Here is an 18,043-nt window from a genome sequence, read left to right as displayed (position 1 = left end):
TTTCTCCATCTTTCTTTTTGTCTCCTTCAGGCACTGGAAGGCTGCAGTTAGGTCATCCTGAAACTTCTCTTTTCCAGGCTGAACAATCCCAGTTCTCCCATCCTTCTGCTCATCCTGGTTCCTCCTCTGGGCTCTCTCCAGGAGCTCCAGCTCCTTGCTGTGCTGGCCAGGGCTGGGGCAGCTCTGCAGGTGGGCTCTCACCTGAGGGGCAGAATCCCCCTCCCCTGCTGCCCTCGCTGGGCTCAGCCCAGGGCAGGGGGTTTCTGGGTCCCAGCACACGTGGTCAGGGCAGGGCCAGCCCTCACCCACCAGCACCCTCAAGTCCTTCTCCCAGGGCTGCTCTTGACCTGTTCATTCCCAGCCTGGATTGATCCTGAGGGTTGCCCCAACACAGTTACAGCTCTAGCACGTGGTCTTGTTAAACCTCATGAGATTCCCATGGGCTGGCTGCCTGATTTCTCTGTGGATAAAAATTACTTTTTCAAAATAATAAATATCTGGATTTGTCTTGCCACTTTACTGACAATTGTTTTCTCTAAAAGCACTGCTCAAGTGCTCAGACTTCTCAAATGTTCAGTTTAGTCATTGTCCCAGTATTCTCATTGTCCACAAGGCTTGGTCTGGGATGAATGTGTATTGTTTTCATGACTTTTACTTCTGTAATTATTCGTATAAATCTTTGCTTTCTTACAGCTTTCTTAAACAAGTCAAGTTTCTTGTTGAGAAGGCTTGAAACCATAATAGCAATTTGTATCAGTCCATTGATTGGCCATCTCTAGCAGCATACACCTTTAAGTGAATGCTCCAGTTGGTGGTTTTCTAAGTGTTAAAGTGCTTCTTTTTCCTCTCCCCATTTTGATTCAGGTGTATTGAGAAAAGAATCGGCACTAAGCAAATCTGTTTGATGATGCTGCACCAGGGTTTTTTAATATCCGGATGTGGCTTCAAACCCCAGATTGAGATAGCACATCTCATTTTGGTGGTGTGGCAGGGAATGTTGATAACCCCCACCAGGCATTTCTGATTTCATACTCTGTGTAACGTGCTACCAGGAGTGCTGAGTTCAGTGATAGAAACCCCCGATAACATTTTGAAATATCCGAGAATCCAAGTTGGTTTCTTTTAATCAGGTGTGCCATGTGTTTTTTCACAAGGACTTGGCTGCTGCTGGTAGGAACGTGAGCTGCAGCAAAAGAAATGTCTGGGGTGGGTTTGCCAGCAGTGCCTCAGCAAGGCTCTGCACCTCCACATCTCCACACTGCCTTCTGCTGTGCCACTGCCCAGCCTGAGAGCAGAGCTTTGCTTCTTGTTGCCAAGGTGCTTCAGTGAAAAGAACCTCGAGTGAAATACCTACAGTGGTTCCTGTATTCTTGCACTTCTGAAATTCCACATTCTTAGCTCTTGATGTTAACCATTTTCCTTAGGTTTTTTTTATTTCTTGTGACCAGTCTGTATGCTCAGGAAGGACTCTATGAAAGAGAGTAGTCTCTGTTGAGAAACAAAAAGAAAAAACAAAGCCAACTGCTCTGTTAAAATATGTTAGGGAAATAATATCATTAATATTAATGCTTCTTAAAAGTTAAATGTGAGTGTAAAGCAGGCAGATTGTGTTTTACTGCTGTGCACCCCTTGCTGGAGCCCTGGCAGTGGGAGCAGATGGCCTAACCCTCACCTCTCCCCCCAAAAGTGGTGTTTCTCCAGAAAGCAGAACATCTGCTATTGACAGGTTTGGTATGTAATTTCCTTTGTTAAGAAGCATGAATTGAGACCAGTGTTTGAGTGAAACACATACTGTATATACTGACCTAGAAATTACACTTCATACCTTAATCACTATAATTCTTATGCTCTTTTTTTTTATTTTTTTTATTTTTTTTTTTTAAGAAGAGACCTTTCTAACGAGTGTATGTCATCAGTTTAATGCTACAAGAAATCTTCTGGGGATTTCAGTGTGTAAACGTTCCTTTACTCACAGTATAGAGCCCTTGACTCCAAGGAAGAATTTTATTTGCAGAGAGGAATACAGCAAAGGTTATCAATTGCAAGCTTTCTGTGTTTTTTGTTGGGTAGCTCTTGATAGTATCTCTTAAAAGTCTAATTGAGACACTGCTGCTTGAGGTAGAATTTATAGAAAGTCTAAAGAACTGTTCATCTTTTGGAAGGGTCTGCAGTGGGAATAGCTAAGCTGGAGCAGTGAGAGCAGTGAGACTGTATACTTGAAATAGATGAAATAGGGAGGTCAGTGTTTGGCTTTTACTAGGACTTGCTGTGAGATTCTCCTCAATACTTTATTTCTGATTTCCCAAGTCCAATGGGCTGTATTGCTGCTTCTGGTTGTTCTGACTCTACATGGTCTGTGTAGCCCTGGGAAGTGCAGTGTCACACACCCAGCACCTGTGTGCAGCTTCACACTTGTGCGCTCTGCTGTTCTGCCCCTCACACCGATGGGGCTTCACTAACAGTCCTGCTTGTTTTCCAGTCAGATCAGCTTGGGTTTTCATCTTCATCCTGGTTCCTTTTCAAGCCCATTATTTTCTCAGAATCCATCTTGGAAATCCACATTTTTGTGGAATCCATCTTACTGAAGACTGTATCAAAAGGAGCAGGCATGGAGTCTGAGTTTACGAGTGCACAGGTAGTTTTCAGAGTGTAGCAGTAATCTAGAGAAATGTGGAAAGGGAGTACCATTAAGGTAGTCAAAACATTGCTGGAGGCTGTCTGTGATACCAGCAAGCCCATTAGTGCTGTTTTGTTTTAAATCTAGCTTGATGCCTTTTAATCTTCTTGTTTGAGATAGTGCAATTCCTTTTGGAATATAAAGGTGATGGCACTTTTTTGGACAAAATCAGGAACATCTGCTGGTGTCTTTTAAAGTGTGCTGTGTGGTTCTTCCTAGCAGTTCTTGACACCCTCTTGTTTGGTTAATGCTTTACCATCTGTTAACTTGATGATATTGTAATGAGAAGGGAGTTTATTGGTGTATCTCTGACAACATTAAAACATGGCTTTTGCATCCATTTTCCTCTTTCCGCTCTACATATGCTAATGTATTTCTGTTCTTCTGCTTTAAATTTTGCCAAGGTTGTTACTCTGTGTTTGCAGTCTCTCTGAAATTTATACTCTGCTTTAAGCTCATTCTAGCAATGGCTGAGAAATGAGTTGTTGACTGTGTAGAACTTAAGTACTGAAGAGTATGCTTGTCCAGTTTTCTCCTTGTGCATGTGCTTTCCCTCATTTCTGTGAGGAAAAATGTAATTCATGCTCTGTGTGTGCTGCAGTGCCAGGTACAGGTGCTACCTGCAGGATAATGTAGGCATTTAATTTGCTCAAGACAAAATGATATTGCCATAAAGTGGTGTTTTGGATCTGTTACTCTGAATATGAAAGTCAGGGTTGAATGGAAGAAGCAGAAAGCTTTAGTGTGAAGTTCTTTAGTTTTAGCCTTTCTGTCTCACTGCATCAGGAGTCATCCTCTCCTGATTTTGTGATACAAGCTTGGACAATTTTTTGTGTATTTTAGGCAATAAAACTTGTTAGAACCTATTAGGAGAGTACTGTACCCTGAACATTATTGTGTAGAAGTCTTTGTTATTGCTCTGTTCTGTTACTGTTCCAACAGTGTTAATCCTTACATCAAATTACTGCTAATGTAAACATCACTTTATGGTATCTACCAGGAGCTGTGGATCCTAAAGAGAATTAGACTTGTGGGTCTGTATTTTAATTGTAGGAGAGAGTCTTTAGCATGGCATGTTGCTTTCAGTCAGTACTTGCTGTCTTCTTCTCTGACATAGTAGGAGTTCCTCCAAATGGTTGTTGACTGGTTGTTTTGAGATTCCTACAGCTCCTTTAAAAAAACCCAACACATTAAATTAGTGCTTTTGGGGTTTGCTGGTTGGTTGGTTTGGGGTTTTGTTTGTTTGGTTTTGGTTTTTGTTTTGTTTTTTCTTGCTAAAGCCAGATACAGTGATTAGAAATTGTAGGTAATTCCCATTATTTGCCCTAATGTACATTCAGTGATATCATGTGTGGTTAGCCATCCAGAATACTTCTTTGTTGTCTGTGCCATTTGATATTAAATGAATATTTCATTTTGCAGAAGTGCAGTTACATCACATTGGTGCTTATGGTAGGCTACATCTATTCCTTTCTTTCATATGTAACAGTGGAGTAAGACACCCTTCTTCCAGAAGAGCTGCAAAACACAAGCAAGGCCAGATGTGAGGACTTAAGGAATTCTCTGAAACCATTCAAATCTTAACATTAAAGGTGTATAATTTGTTTAATATTCATAGTGAACATACCATTTGGAACATTTTTTTCCTACATAAATATTCCACATTCTAGGCTATGCAGTAAGATAAATCATCTTGAACTAGGAGCCCCAACTGAAATGCTGAAGAAAAGCTAAATCAGGCTGCTTCAGGAAAAGCTGAATTTCATTTTAGAGCTGATCCCCTGTAAGAACTCAAACCTGAAAATCTGTCCTAGAAGCATTGGAACATGGAAGTACCAAGGGAATAAGTGTTAAATATATTGAAGTTTGGACAAATGTTTAGGTGCAAATGAAAGCATAGACATAAAAAATGTGTATCAGCAATTAGGCTTCAAATATATTAGCAGGTGGCTTAGATGTGTTTCTTTCAGGAATAGCTATCAGCTGTTATAAATTCTGTTCACAGTTTTTCTTTGGCATTTTTGATTTAGATCCATCTCATTTTACCTCTCTTCTGAATACTGTTATGAAAACTAGAACACTTTTTATCATGTTGGTATTACAAGGCTATTGCTCCAGAGTCCTTTAGCATACAAAGAAATGTTGCTTAATGGAATTCTTACAGTGATGTCAAATTTGTACAGATCTCTTAAGATTTGTGTTATGAAATTTTGTGCAATGTAATGAACAGCGGGTTTAAAATGTTTTTAGACAATGAGACCAAGTTTTGTTTAGTTTAAAGTGGAAACACAGCATGGTTGATAAACTCCTGCAAAGAAATTGTGATTTGAATTTTGTCCAAATATGTAAAAGCTTTAAAGTAAGTTTTTTGTGTATTTATAGGTATCCAGGACTGTCATAGCTGTTCATCTTACTGATAGATAAACAGAGGAGTCAGTGTTATATTCCAATTTGAGGATCACATCAAAGTGGAGCCAGTCCTAATAATGTGGTCTGGTAAAATCTGAACTGGTCTAATTTTGTTGTGATTTGATGAAGCATCTTGGTTTTTAAACATGCCATCATGTACTATGTGAATTTAGTTAAACCAAATGGAAAAGTTTATTCTAAACTTGGATTTTTTCACTAAGATGAATAACTGACTGGGGTCTGTGATTACTAGTTTTTAATACTATGCTCCCTTACACTTCTGCTGCAGGTTTTTGTGTTTGATAAATGTGTGTAAGAGCAATGAAGTACAGTTATTATTGTAAGGTATTAATTTACTCTCTGACTTAATGTTTCACACTGTATTTTTACAGTGAAAATTTTGCTGCAGCTCTCCCACCTCTTTTTTCCCATTGCTACCTGAGTAGAATTTTGTTTAAAATAAAGTTGTCACTTGTTGTCATTGAAGGATGAATCTTCAATATTTGGTGCTTAAATAAAATCGTAGCTGCTAAATAAGGCAGTGTACAACACAAATCTTCTTAAAGCGTAGCTACAGCTGTATTTTAGGCCCTCTTCAGCATTTCCCAATCACTGTGAAAATCTCGAGAGTAAGAAGCCAAGTCGGTGATCTAGATAGGGCAGAAAAACATGGAAGAGAGAGGAGTTTCATGGGAAGCATCAGCAGAAAGTAAACAGCTTAATGTTTAATTCAAAATAATTTCAGCTTTTCCCTCAGAAGTTGGGATGAATTCTAAATGATGAACTAGAGACAGTCTCTTGTTTAAGAGGTTTTGTGGCTGAAAATGAGAAAAATGAGGTCCATATTCATGTAAATTAATATCAGTGCAGGACTCAGGTTTTCTTTCTAATGGCCATGAGCTCTGAGATGCCAAATTTTTGCCTGGATGCTTGGCCATGCGTACCTGGGCGTGTTCCAGGAGTTTGGAGTTGCTTGTTTCCTCTATCAGAGAAAATGATGACTCCTGTTATTCTGGAAGTTAACTATTGACAATTCTAATTAACGCTGGTATTTGCTTGGCTGGAGTTATAAAACTATAGGGAAAGAATATTGAGCCTTTTTAGGGCTGATATGCATTATTCTCCGTGGGTTTTTGCCAAGTTGTGTTGTCAGAGAATCTAAACAATTTTGCACACCCTGTAAAAAATTAGGTCATTGCTTCTGTTCGCATCTCTTTACAAAAGGGTTGGGGTTTATATTTTTATAGGTAAATAGGCATGATTCAATAATATCTGGGATCACATCTTCCACTCGGGTAATCCTTCTGATTAATTTATGGCTTGCTGTGGGGTTTTTTTGCACATAGTCTCTGCAGTGATTAATCAGAATTCTAAAACTGGCAGCCCATAGCAGCGTTACAAATGACAAAGCCAAACCTAAAAGTTGTAACCAGTTAACTTACTCTAGCTCCTTGAGAGTCGTTTGTAAAGAGAAGTACTCCTCATCCTTGGGAAGTATCAGATGTACTTGAAATTATGATAACTGAATGTAACTTCTGATTTTCATTATGCCAGTGAGCATTTCATGGGAGATACCCTGTGACAGTGGTGATCAGTGCTAGCTTTAGCCTGTTCTGCATCCAAATTGGATAGAAATGGGTCCTGAGGCCTGTATCTGCTCAGAACTCTGCACTGGTACTTTTTATAGTAACTACCGTGTTGTGCTTAATTATCTTTGATTGAGCCCCACTGAACTGGGGAAAAAATGGAAGAGAGTAGAGAGAATATGGGAAGGTTCGACTGAGGATCACAGAATGATAGAATGGCCTGGGTTGGAAAAGACCTTAAAGATCATCGAGTTCCAGCCTCCCACCATGGGCAGGGACATCTTCCACTGCCCCAGGTTGCCCAGAGCCCCATCCAGGCATGGGGCAGCCACAGCTTCTCTGGGAAACCTGTGCCAGGGCCTCGCCACCCTCACAGGGAGGAATTTCTTCCCAGTATCCCATTCAACCGTGCCGTCTGTCAGTTTGAAGCCATTCCCCCTTGTCCTGTCAATCCAGACCCTCATAAATAGTGTCTTTCCACCTTTCCTGTCAGCCCCTTCAGGGACTGGAAGATGACAATTCGGTCACCCTGGATCTTCTCCTGTCCAGGTGAACAATCCCAGCTGTGCCAGCCTTTCCTCCCAGCAGAGCTGCTCCATCCCTGTGCTCATGCTGGAGCCTCCTCTGGGCTCTCTCCAGCAGCTCCAGCTCCTTGCTGTGCTGGCCCAGGGTGGGGTCTCACCTGAGGGCAGAGGGGCAGAATTGCCTCCCTTGGCCAGTTTTTCTTCTCCTGCTTTTCCTTCTCCCTTACCTTTGGTTGCTCTCTATACTACATTTCCGTGTGACAGCATAGGATTTTTTGGCTCTAATATAGACTCATGTACACTTTTTCCTGGCACCTCTATGGTTCTGCAATAGCGTTGGACGTCGAAATCTTCCCTGTGGGAGAGGCAGCTTCATCACTGGAGCATCATGGATCCCATGGGATGGTACTTTGTGGGAAGTGTATATGAATTTATTTTTCCATCTTGTTGGAGGTGCTAAATGACTGCATAAAAAAAGTGAGGCAGAGCTGTGAGGGCTTCAGAGAGGAGCTGAGAAGTCTGGCTCTCAACTTTGTGGTAAAAGTCTTGCTGACTTTTGAGTGAGGTAGCAAGGAGATGAGCAGGGAGGTAGACATCTGGGAATCATGGCAGCTTGTCATTAGGTGTGTTGAAGTCAAAAGGATCTCAAAGATGACCTCGTTTAACAGCTGAGGGAGAGGATGGAGGACTGTGGGAAGCTGCTGTTCTCTTTCTCTTAGAGCAGAGAAAAATTCCTCAGCCTTGAAAGAATGATGTGCCACTTTTGTTCCTCAAAAGAGTCATAGTGTACATAAAAAGAATGTTGGAGGCATTAAAGCGGGAACGGATTAATATTAACCATAACCAAAGAATTAAATTAGTAGCTGTGTGCTGTAGGCTACACAATTATAGGAGCAACTAGCTACAAAAAAGAATGAAAAAGAAGTTGAGGAAGATCTTGTGAAAAGAAATTTTCCTATTGGAGTGATGGAAAATGAGACCTATTCTTACTTTAACTGCATTAAATGAAGTCAATAAAATCCAGCAGACTTGTGGGTATACTTTTATGAAATATTTACTTTACATTAAACAGTTCTTTGATTTAAACAATGCAGCTGATTATAAAAAGCTGCTTTGGAGGTATTGCTCTGAAGAGCATACGTTACCATAAATTACCACTGGCCATACATTAGCTGGTTTTACAGTTGGGATTCTTCTGATACCTGATGAATTGGTTAAAACTGTAAAAGAGAACAAAACCAGAAGGTGCTAAATCTGTTCGTCATGTTTCTGGATTATTAAAATTCTTCAGTGTGTGGGGAATGAAGGAAAAATAAGGAGATGCCTGTAGGAGAAGCAGAGAATGCAAAAGTTGGAGGTAAGGGAACTATAATGTAGAGGGTATATAAAGAGGATACAGTGGGGTTTTTTTATGTGTGAAATAAGCCAGGGAGAAAAGATAAATGATAATTGCTTTGAAATCTCTGTCACTGATAAAAAGAGTCTACACAAGGAGTATTGCAAAAGGGAACCTATGAGATAGTTTTGTGTTACTTTTGAGTAGTACTTTCACAGATAATAAATTTTTTAAAGTCTGTGATTTTTTCTTGAGAACAGCATAAGTGGTTTTCATGTTGTTCATGCCACAGCCCAGTACTGTTTGGAGCATGAAGAACTGTAAATGATAAAGGAGCACACAAGATTAAAAAAATGGACATAAGGCAGCTCTGGCACGGGCCTGTGGTGTAGAGCAGCTCCTCAAGGTGCTGAGCTGTGTGCCCCACCACTTCTGATGGTCCTCCCTGCAAGGGTTAGAAATGCTCTTTGCCCTCCAGCCTCCTTCATTCTTTCCCAGATGAGTTTGTGCGCTTGTTGTGTAATGTTTACATTGCTGGAGCTTTGGTTCTGCACGGGATGGTCCAAGCTCCAGCACTTCCAGTCATGGGGTTTTCCTCCTGTTTTCTTTACTCTGGAAGTAAAGAAATGGTTTTTTGGTGGAAGGATAAAATCTGGGTGGTTTTATTATTTTGAGATCGCATTTTCAGGATTACAGAGGTTGTATATATTTCAGTGTTGGAGACATGCAGGTTGTAATCAGGGACTGAAGTCTCCTGAATGGCTGCTGCCATACAGTGAAGGAATGAGCAACAGTGCAGCCACTGGTACAGAAAACAGCAGGAGAGCCCTGGAGGGACTGACTGCAAGCAGATCCTTCGTGTTCTTCTTGCCTTTAGAGAAATGTCTGTGGCTGGACATCAGGAGAAAAGAGGAGAAGAGATTGAGTTTTGGACACAGACCTGTAAAGTTGCCCACTCTGTTGGGTTAGAGGAGTGGATCTCTGGTGTCCTGAGGAACAGAGGCAGCAGAGCCCACATCTAAATAGCCCTCAGTCTGCTAGGGTGGTTACCAGGGTAAATGATGAACGTTTTTTTCATTTTTTGAATGTTACACTGGGCAGGCTGATCTTTTGTTATTTCCATATCCTTCCAAAGTTTGGTGAGTTGGAAAGTTGTGTATAAATGGCATGGCAAATGTCCCTAACAAAACTGTCTTGCATAGGATGGGAAGAAACCACTTTTGTTCTGAGGAGATTGTGCTATCTAAACATGGACTGGATTAAAGCACGCTGAGTGTTGCAGCCGTGGCAACTTCCTGTGTAATGTCCTATTTTGAGAAGTAGAGTTAAAGATAAGATTACTAAAACATTCCTCATATCTGATTCTACTGTTGTGATAGTAGAGAATATTATTTCTTTGTCTGTGGCCTTATTAAACGTAAGAGCAAAGCTAAACCCAAGTATTTATTTTTGTTGTTTTCCAAAGGATTCATCCCCCTGAATTCTTCAGGAAAAAATATGCTGTGGATGAAGCCCACTATGTGACTGAGGTGAGTTGTCTTTGTCTCTGAATATTTTTTCTGTGAATACAGAATCAATGAGTGGCATTGATTTTGCTTAATTTTAGTCTCTTTTTTACTGGATGTTCCCTGGCTTGGTGGGATCTTCTCTCCCTTCCCTGTTACTGGAAAATATCCTTTTATCTTACAAAGCACATGTAATTTTTTTTAAGGCTACGCTTTTGATCTGAACACAGTTCTTAATCCAAAGGCAGTCTCATGTTCTGTGCCTGATGAGACCTGTCAGTGTGTAGCTTTATCCAACTGATAAATATGTCACTAAATAAATTTTTTGGAATGCCTTGGAGATTGCTGTCAAGGAGGTTGCATGTCCTAGCTTGGGCTTGGGAGCCTACATTCATTTTATGCCTCCAAAAAGCTGTTGGGAAAGGCTGCCTGCCTCACTCTTATTTTCTATAGAATCATCCTATTACTTGAATAAGCAAATGCATTCACATTTCCCAGTGCAAGTGTGCCTTGCTTAGTTAGGTTTCTGATTTAATTTCTGAGCAGATGTTTGTACACTTGTGCACCTGGCCAGGGATGGTTTTGGTAGGAAGGCTCAGCAGGTGAGGACAGCATTCCTGCCAAGCTCTGTGTGTGACTTTCAAGGAGAGCAGCTTGAAGAAGACTCCTCTGATTCTTCTGTTCCCATAGAACACTAACTCTGGCTCTCTCAACCAAAAGTTTTGCTCTCATCAGCTGTGAGGAGGTTTCATTTAATTTTCATAATGAGTCCAGCAACAAATTAAAATTTGATCTGTATGTCAGAAGCTGCAAGTGGAGGGAGCTGTGGAGAGGCTGATTTTTGCCATATGTGAGTTGGAGTCCTGTAGTGTTCTGGTGCTCCAGTGCTCATCTGTCGGATGGTGAAAATAGCAAGTGGAAAATACATGTTTTATTTTTAAAAATCACATTCACCTTAGTCATTTTGGGTCACTTCCTGTCAACAAATGTCCTTATTGCAGTTCTGTTCTCTGCTTTTTTACTGCTTAAAAACTTCATTGATGTGAAAAAGAGCTCTTTATGTGGACCGGTAAATAAATTAAAAATGACTGCATGTATTGAAGTGGGAAGCTTGCAGCATAACTGTTCAGCTCTCAATGGTTCCTTCTGTAACTTTTGCCATGTTTGCCAAGGAATTGGTTTTCCACCATCAGGACACCGGAGGCTTTTTTTTAAGGAATAGCTTTATGTCAATGAATAGCCAACATGTGTAAATGTGTTATCCTGATATTTCATGAGATAAGGAAACGATAAAAATAAGGAGTGGAATTGATATTTTTGAACTTCACTGCCATATACTTTCTTTTGTTAATATTAATAGGGTGCTATTAAGGTGGTTTAAAGTGGATAGAATATTGCTCCATGAAGCTGTCATGTGTTCATTGCCTCAAGATATGTGTAATTCAGCACCCACCCTTCTGCAGCTGCTCTGAAAGCCCAGCACTCTACAAGCCCAGTGTAGGCAGAACCTGTGGGATTTTGTTCTCAGTTTGTGAATGTTTGAAGGAGACTGGAGGAGCCTATAAAAGGATCAGTCAGTAGAAGTGACCCAGTGAGAATAACAGTAAATATTCTTTGCTAAGCATGTAGCACATTGTAATGTGATAATATTAATGCAAATGTTATATGTGCAGGATAGAGCATCCTGGTGTTCTTAATGTCTGTGTGACATTACAACTTTTTGGTTCCTGTGTTGTGTCTTCCTAATGATGACAGTAGACATGAGTTGTAATTGGTATTTAAAGGACACAATGAACTTGATCTCTGGTTTTCCGTCGATATTTTGTATTCTGCTGTCTCTTGTGGCATGTCTCAGCTAATACTACAATATCTGAAAGGTATCAGAGGAACATTTTTGCCTTTGCGGCTCATTTACTTTATATACTGTGAATATTGATTAAATTGGTATCAATGTGGTTATATGGAAGAAAAAAGACAAATAACAGTGATCTAAAACCTCTTTTTAGATATCCAGAGTATTGGCTTTGAAGAAACCTGCTGTACTTCTCACTCTGGTAAGTCATATTCTGGAAGTATTAAATTTCTTCAATAAGGATACCAGTTCATGCAGCTTTTCTTTGCACTGTCATTCCCTATTTTTTCCTCCCCATCTTACACCAAATTTAAGGTCACCTATGTATAACAATCTAGTCTTCTGGCCCTCCATGATTTCAAGATTTGTAGCCTCTGGCCTCATCTGGTCTGCATTCTGTCTGCCAGAAGCTGTGTTGGTTTTCTGGTAAAACATGACTAGCCTATCAACCATGAAGGCCTCCAAGCTACCTACACTGACTCCAAACTCCTTTTTCCTTTTCTGCTGTTTTGGTCATGCCGTGAGCATATTTGGGCCTTTCTGTGGGAATCCCACAAGGATTCAGGGAATACTTTTTCTGCATGGAGTGGTTTAGTAAGAGCAGCTTCTGAGAGGAGTGAGGCAATATCAAATGCTTGCTAAGTATTTTGAATGGTGCTTGCTTTATTTCTTGGGAAGAAGCATGAATGAGTGAAGGCGAAGACTGCAAGTTTGTCCTTCCTCATCACCTCTCTCCCAGCTGCTCCCTGCTTTACAGGTGTTTTGTAAACTCTTACTATCTCTTTTATTATCTCCAGTCTTTATAAAAATTGTTTGCTGACTCTGAGCTTTCCCTTACAGCAAATGCAGTGGTAGCTCCTGGATTTCTTGTTTTTCCATGATAGAGGCCAGACAGAAATCTTAACAAAAAAAATCCCTCCTTGGGAAGTTACATGGCCTCAGATCTGAATTCTTTATCCATTAAGAACAGAGCCCTAGTTTTCAGTCTTTCCTTCATTTATATTTGTACACACACATATACACTTAAGAGATGCCCCTATGGCTTAACTTGATGTTCTTTATGAGAAATGAGAGAAATGGAATGTTTGACTGTCTTGTGCTTCTTCCCGTGCATTTTTTACATGGAGTTGTTGAGTAGTTATCACTCTGGGAGCATCCTGTTGTAATCAGGAATTTTCACATAATTTTTGGCTGAGAGGAGGGTGCTGTGGTGCTTTCACATTCCTCCCACTGCTGTGAAGAAGTGTTCAGAGAAGACAAGAGCACTTCTGTGTCTGCTGCTGAATGGAAACCTGGCCCTCTCCTCCTGTGGTCTCGTTTCAGAGCTGCTGCTCTGCTGGGTTCCCTGGGCACATGTCACAAGTGTTCATCTGCTGTGCAGCAGCCAAAATGCTCCTGCTTATCCTGCTTGCTTGAATGGAAAGCTGTAGGGGAGCAGCAAGCAAATTTAAATAGTAACATTGCCAAGGCAGGGCATAAGAATTTATTTTAATACTAAATTACTTTAGAAGAAACTTTGGCTCTTTTTCATTCTCTTGCCCTGTATAATTATATTACAGGTCTCACACCTCCCTATCACGACATAAGAAATCAAGGCTTATCTTTTTCCTAAGCAGCACATCCTGACCTGAGTTCTGTGCTGCTCTCCTGTGGAACTGATTATTTCTTATATTGGATTGTGTTTGAACAAACAGTTGGGGGGGTTTTATTTATAGTGATTCAGGTAAACTTATGTGTAAGTTTTCCCAAATACTTACTGCAATCAAGTTCTCCCCATGATTTAAATTTTAAATACATGTGTTTGGCTCAGAATCATAGTCCTTTTAATCTTTTTCCTCCCAGCGTGGTGTTAATACTGACAGTGGAAATGTCTCCAAAGAAGCTTCCTTTGAGGGGATCAGCCAGTGAGTGACACAGCTTTTTTGTACATTAACTGTTACATGGCTATGTTGAATTCATTTTGTATTTCAAATTAAATTATGTTTTTTCTTGATGAAAGGATGTTGAATGGCAGATCAGATGCCAAACATTTTATTTCCAGAGAAATTTTGATACATGTTTCTAATGACTTGAAATACAGTCGGGTTTTTTTTTCTTCTGAAATCTCTCTTGCATCTAAGTTAATCCAAATTTTCTCTCTGTTTATACTATAGCCATTTAAAACCAAATAAACCCATCCCATACATCCATCTCCACTTTTGGGACTGTAATATTTGATTTTCAGATTGAAGAAAAGTTATTCTTTAAGAGCAGCCTCTTTCTCTTACTCAGTTCCTTGTACATTATTAATCTAGATATTAGGGATTCTGGTAATGCATAGCCTTGTGAAAAAATGTTACATTACAGGTGTAAAATAAAATCACAAATCACAAAAGAAAAGGAGTAATCATTTCTCTGTCTAGATGTGAACTTTTAGTGTCCCTTTCTGCTGTCTTTTTATGGAGTTTGGCTACTAGTGAGGTGAAAATGTCTTCCTGCATGCAGTATCTTGAAAGGGCAATAGAAATACATCACGGCTTGCTCTGGGATGTGAGGATGATGGCTTCAATTTTTAATGAAATACAACTGTCCAGTTACGATATCTTTTAAAGGAGATAATTTTTTTGGTTTTAGCTCAAGTGTATGGCAAAGAAGAAACAGACCCCCCTCATTAAAAAGCCTGTTAAAATAACCAGCTGTGCTGAGATGTTGAGCCCTTTTTTTATGATGGCTGACTCCCAGTCACTCCACTGTATGTTTTTTCCATCCTCCTCTGTCAACAGCGTTTTAATTCTACAGTGAAGATGGTAAGGCACAGAATTTGCTGCAAGTCTGGGCACTCATTTGTATAGTCTGAGCATGCTTTCTGCTGGGATCCTTTCTTTGTGTCAAGGGATCTGAAATCTGGAATCTGATTTCATGATGACTTAGTGTCTCCTCTGCATCCTAAATGGGAATTGAATGGTTCTGTCAGGGATATTGGGAACAAGGTGCCAGGCGTTTAGGCATCTTTTGCTGCCCACTGAGTTAAATATGAAGTATTCCACAATACATGCAGGTCGCTTCTAATGAGCGTTTGTTGTCCTTTCTGCTGTTACAGCCTGTGTGAGTTCTGTTGCTTTGTCCAAGTAGATGGTCATTTTACACTCTCCACATACAGGTGGACTGCAAAATCTGTGTGGAGCAAAACCTCCAGTTTTATCTGATACACCTCCACATGAAATGTAAACAGTTATTAACTTCACCGGCAATTCTTTACTGGAATGATGGACGTTTTCTTCATTGGAATGATGTTTGAACTACCAATCCCCCTTTTTTTTACCCTGAATCTCCCTGACCTCCATTTAAAGAGTTTCATTAGTAGCCCATTCACTAGTCAACATTAAGCTAGGAAGCCACTCCATTTAGCACTTTATGTGAGGTTTTAGCAGAGCATCTCCTACAACACCTAATGATAGTTAAGCGTTGGCTTCTCAGTTAGTGCTAAACATGCTGTCCATGTGCTCCAGAAGTACTTCTCCATTCCTAGCAGGGTTTTGCAGCTGTTAGCAGATATTTCTCATTTGAGACTTGGCACATGTTCATCCCTCTCCACCCCTAGGCACTAGGACGTTGATTTTGCTGCCTTTGACAGGTCTGGTTGGTGCCTTGCCCTCCCAAGCAGTATGGAGGAGCATGCACTGATTTTGTTGTTGGATCCACTCCTCTCTTCTGACAGAGACCATCCCTTCAAACCACTTGTCCCTCCAGCCTTTCTTTGATCTCCCTGATTCTGTTTGTGTCTTCTCCCAGCTGTGGTGGCTCTGGTGAGCTCCATGTGGTGGCTCTGGTGCTCGGTCCATGTGCAGGGGGTGACTGGTGGTCTGGAGGAGGGCGTGAGCTTCCTTTTAAACTCTGCTGGCCTCAGAATTTTGCAACTGTCTATATGAACCAGTCCATTTGATACTTTTTTTTTAATACAGACCCAAACCGATTTCAACATTCCTGCTTTTCCACTGCTCCTGTAGCAAATGTTTCCTTTAGAGAAAGATTTATTTCAGATGTATTGATTGTTTCCAAAAGGATTACACCCACAGCAATGTGTTCTTTTCAAACTGTGCTCCCTCCTGCCTGTGCCTTGCTGGCTCTCTCAGTCTTCAGCTCAGCCAGGCTCTGCCCTGGCCATGATGCTCTATTTTATGCCTGATCTCCTGTTTGTTTTGTTTTCTGGCTTCCTGGCCAAGATCTGTTTTCCTGCTAGGACCGTTTTGTGTTTCTCTATTTTTTTTTTTCTCCTAGGTCGACCTGGCCCAGTGGGGGTGGGTGGCATGGGGGGTGTTTAATGATGGGTAAAAATGAAAATAATGTCTAGTTTCCTGGAAAAGGTGGATCTTGCTCTCTTTGCAGGCTGTTCATCTGCTTCAGTCAGAAACTGTCTTTTCCTTGCCCTAGTGGTGTTGCTTCCCTGCCTTACTTTTTGAACCTTTTGAACTTCTTCTGGAACATTATTACCTCAGCTATTTGGTTGATTTTTTTGGTTAATTTTTCTACTGCCATAAATAGTTATTCCACTGTCACACGGTCACACACAAGCTTGAATCTATCCTGATTATGGAGTTTGTAGTGGTGCATTTTTTCATGGTTTCCATTAGTTTATGTGTAGCTCTCTCATATAGCAAGGGATGTTGTCCTGCAGAAAAGCTGGTCTGTTGCTGCAGGCTGTGGGAACAGAGGCCAGTGGTACATGGAAAGTTCCCTGCTCAGCAGAGGGTGGCACTGAGGGTCAGTGAGGGACCAGCCTGGGACAGGAGACCTGGACCATTTCCTGGTGCTGCTCCTGGTAACTCCCCTCAGGTCAGCTCTGCTTGCAGCTCTTCAGAATCCTGCAGAAGTGGATTGCTCACTTGCCCCAGAAGGCTTAAGCACAGAAGACAGATTTCTAAAGTAGTTCTAGTGCTTTCTTTTCTAGAAATTCATTTTGCTAATAGAGGCCTATTCTGTGTTTGCAGTTCTGTGGTTTTTTTCCTGAGTCATGGATCCATTCTTCAGACTGGAAAATGTGCAGGATTTTCTTTAATCATGTCAGTTATGTAGCCCTTGTAAAAATGCTTTGAGAGGATGTGATTCACCATACAGACAAATGGATTTTGAACCTGTAGGGTTGAACAGTAATGTGCCACATACTTTAAAACATTGTTGAATAAATCTTTGCTCACTGTGTTGGCAGGATTTTTTTATCCTCAGAGTCCATTGAAGTAAATGACGGGCAGTTTAGGCAATGTACCTGATGTTTAAAGTTTTGCAGTGAAATCCTCTTTTCATATTGCATAGCCAAATCAATTTATTAGGACAAAGACTCTCCGTGTTGAAGGAGAAAATTCTAATGTTGTGTATGAATATGTTTTAGATTTTTATCACTGCAGACACACACAGTGTATTCATTAAACTAACAAAGAGAGGTCTCATTATACAGTGCTTTTATATGGGAGGTGTAGATTTCTAGAGTTATTTTAACTAATGAATTTGTCTTGCATGTAAAAGGACAACTGAGTATGAAATCAATTTGGACGTGCCTTAAAGTGTAGTATTTCTTAATTCTGCATTGATTAAATGGGTGCAGTAATATGTTACAGATTGCAACTGTAGCAAATGCCAATTTGTTTTCTTCCTCAAGACCACATATCTCATCATCTAAGTATTGTCAATTTGCAAGTTGCAGAAAAATGTAGAATTAGATTGCACTGCCTAATCCTTCTAACGTTAGGGTAGTACATGTTTTGTTGCGGGTAAGTTGTTTGCTGTCTAGTGAGATCAAAACTTTGCTGGGAGACCATGGTCAGGGGATTTTATGTAGGGGTTTGTGCACTAATTATGTGAATTAAACACTATTTCTATACTCATCCTGCTGGTGGTGAAGAGCTCTTCCTGTTGAGTTTAAGCAGTAACTTTCAGGATGTAGTTGGTTTGTTTGGCTGTGCTGTTGGTAGATGTCCTGGTTCTGGCCAGCACAGGGTCAGTTCTCTGCGGTGTTGGGGAGGGGGCATGGCCAGGACCCAGGTGTTGTTCTGTACAGCTCCTGTCAGGGCTGGGGTTGGGACTCTTGCTTTGGAGAAGGGTGTTCCTTCCTGCATTGGAATGTGGTGGGTGGAATGGTCCCATTTGGTGTTTTGTTCATTGTCAAGGGGTTTTCCATGTA

At 40.7% G+C, this 18,043-nt stretch overlaps 1 protein-coding gene across 1 annotated transcript in view; it reads left to right on the top strand.

The window, feature by feature from the left end:
* The window catches only part of PEPD (peptidase D), a 140,706-nt gene that overhangs the window by 11,778 nt on the left and 110,885 nt on the right, over positions 1 to 18,043 (top strand). Inside the window, exons 4-6 of the mRNA XM_066194888.1 lie at positions 9,998 to 10,061; positions 12,044 to 12,091; positions 13,732 to 13,793. Of these exons, the coding sequence (XP_066050985.1) occupies positions 9,998 to 10,061; positions 12,044 to 12,091; positions 13,732 to 13,793 (174 nt within the window). The remainder of the gene's footprint in view (positions 1 to 9,997; positions 10,062 to 12,043; positions 12,092 to 13,731; positions 13,794 to 18,043) is intronic.

This window comes from Chamaea fasciata, unplaced genomic scaffold (assembly GCF_029207755.1).
Source record: "Chamaea fasciata isolate MVZ Bird 193981 ecotype frontalis unplaced genomic scaffold, bChaFas1.0.hap1 SCAF_12, whole genome shotgun sequence".
In the NCBI taxonomy this organism is placed as follows: Eukaryota; Metazoa; Chordata; class Aves; order Passeriformes; family Sylviidae; genus Chamaea; species Chamaea fasciata.
Note: the sequence above shows the minus strand (reverse complement) of the source record. Positions and strands in the feature narration are given on the sequence as shown.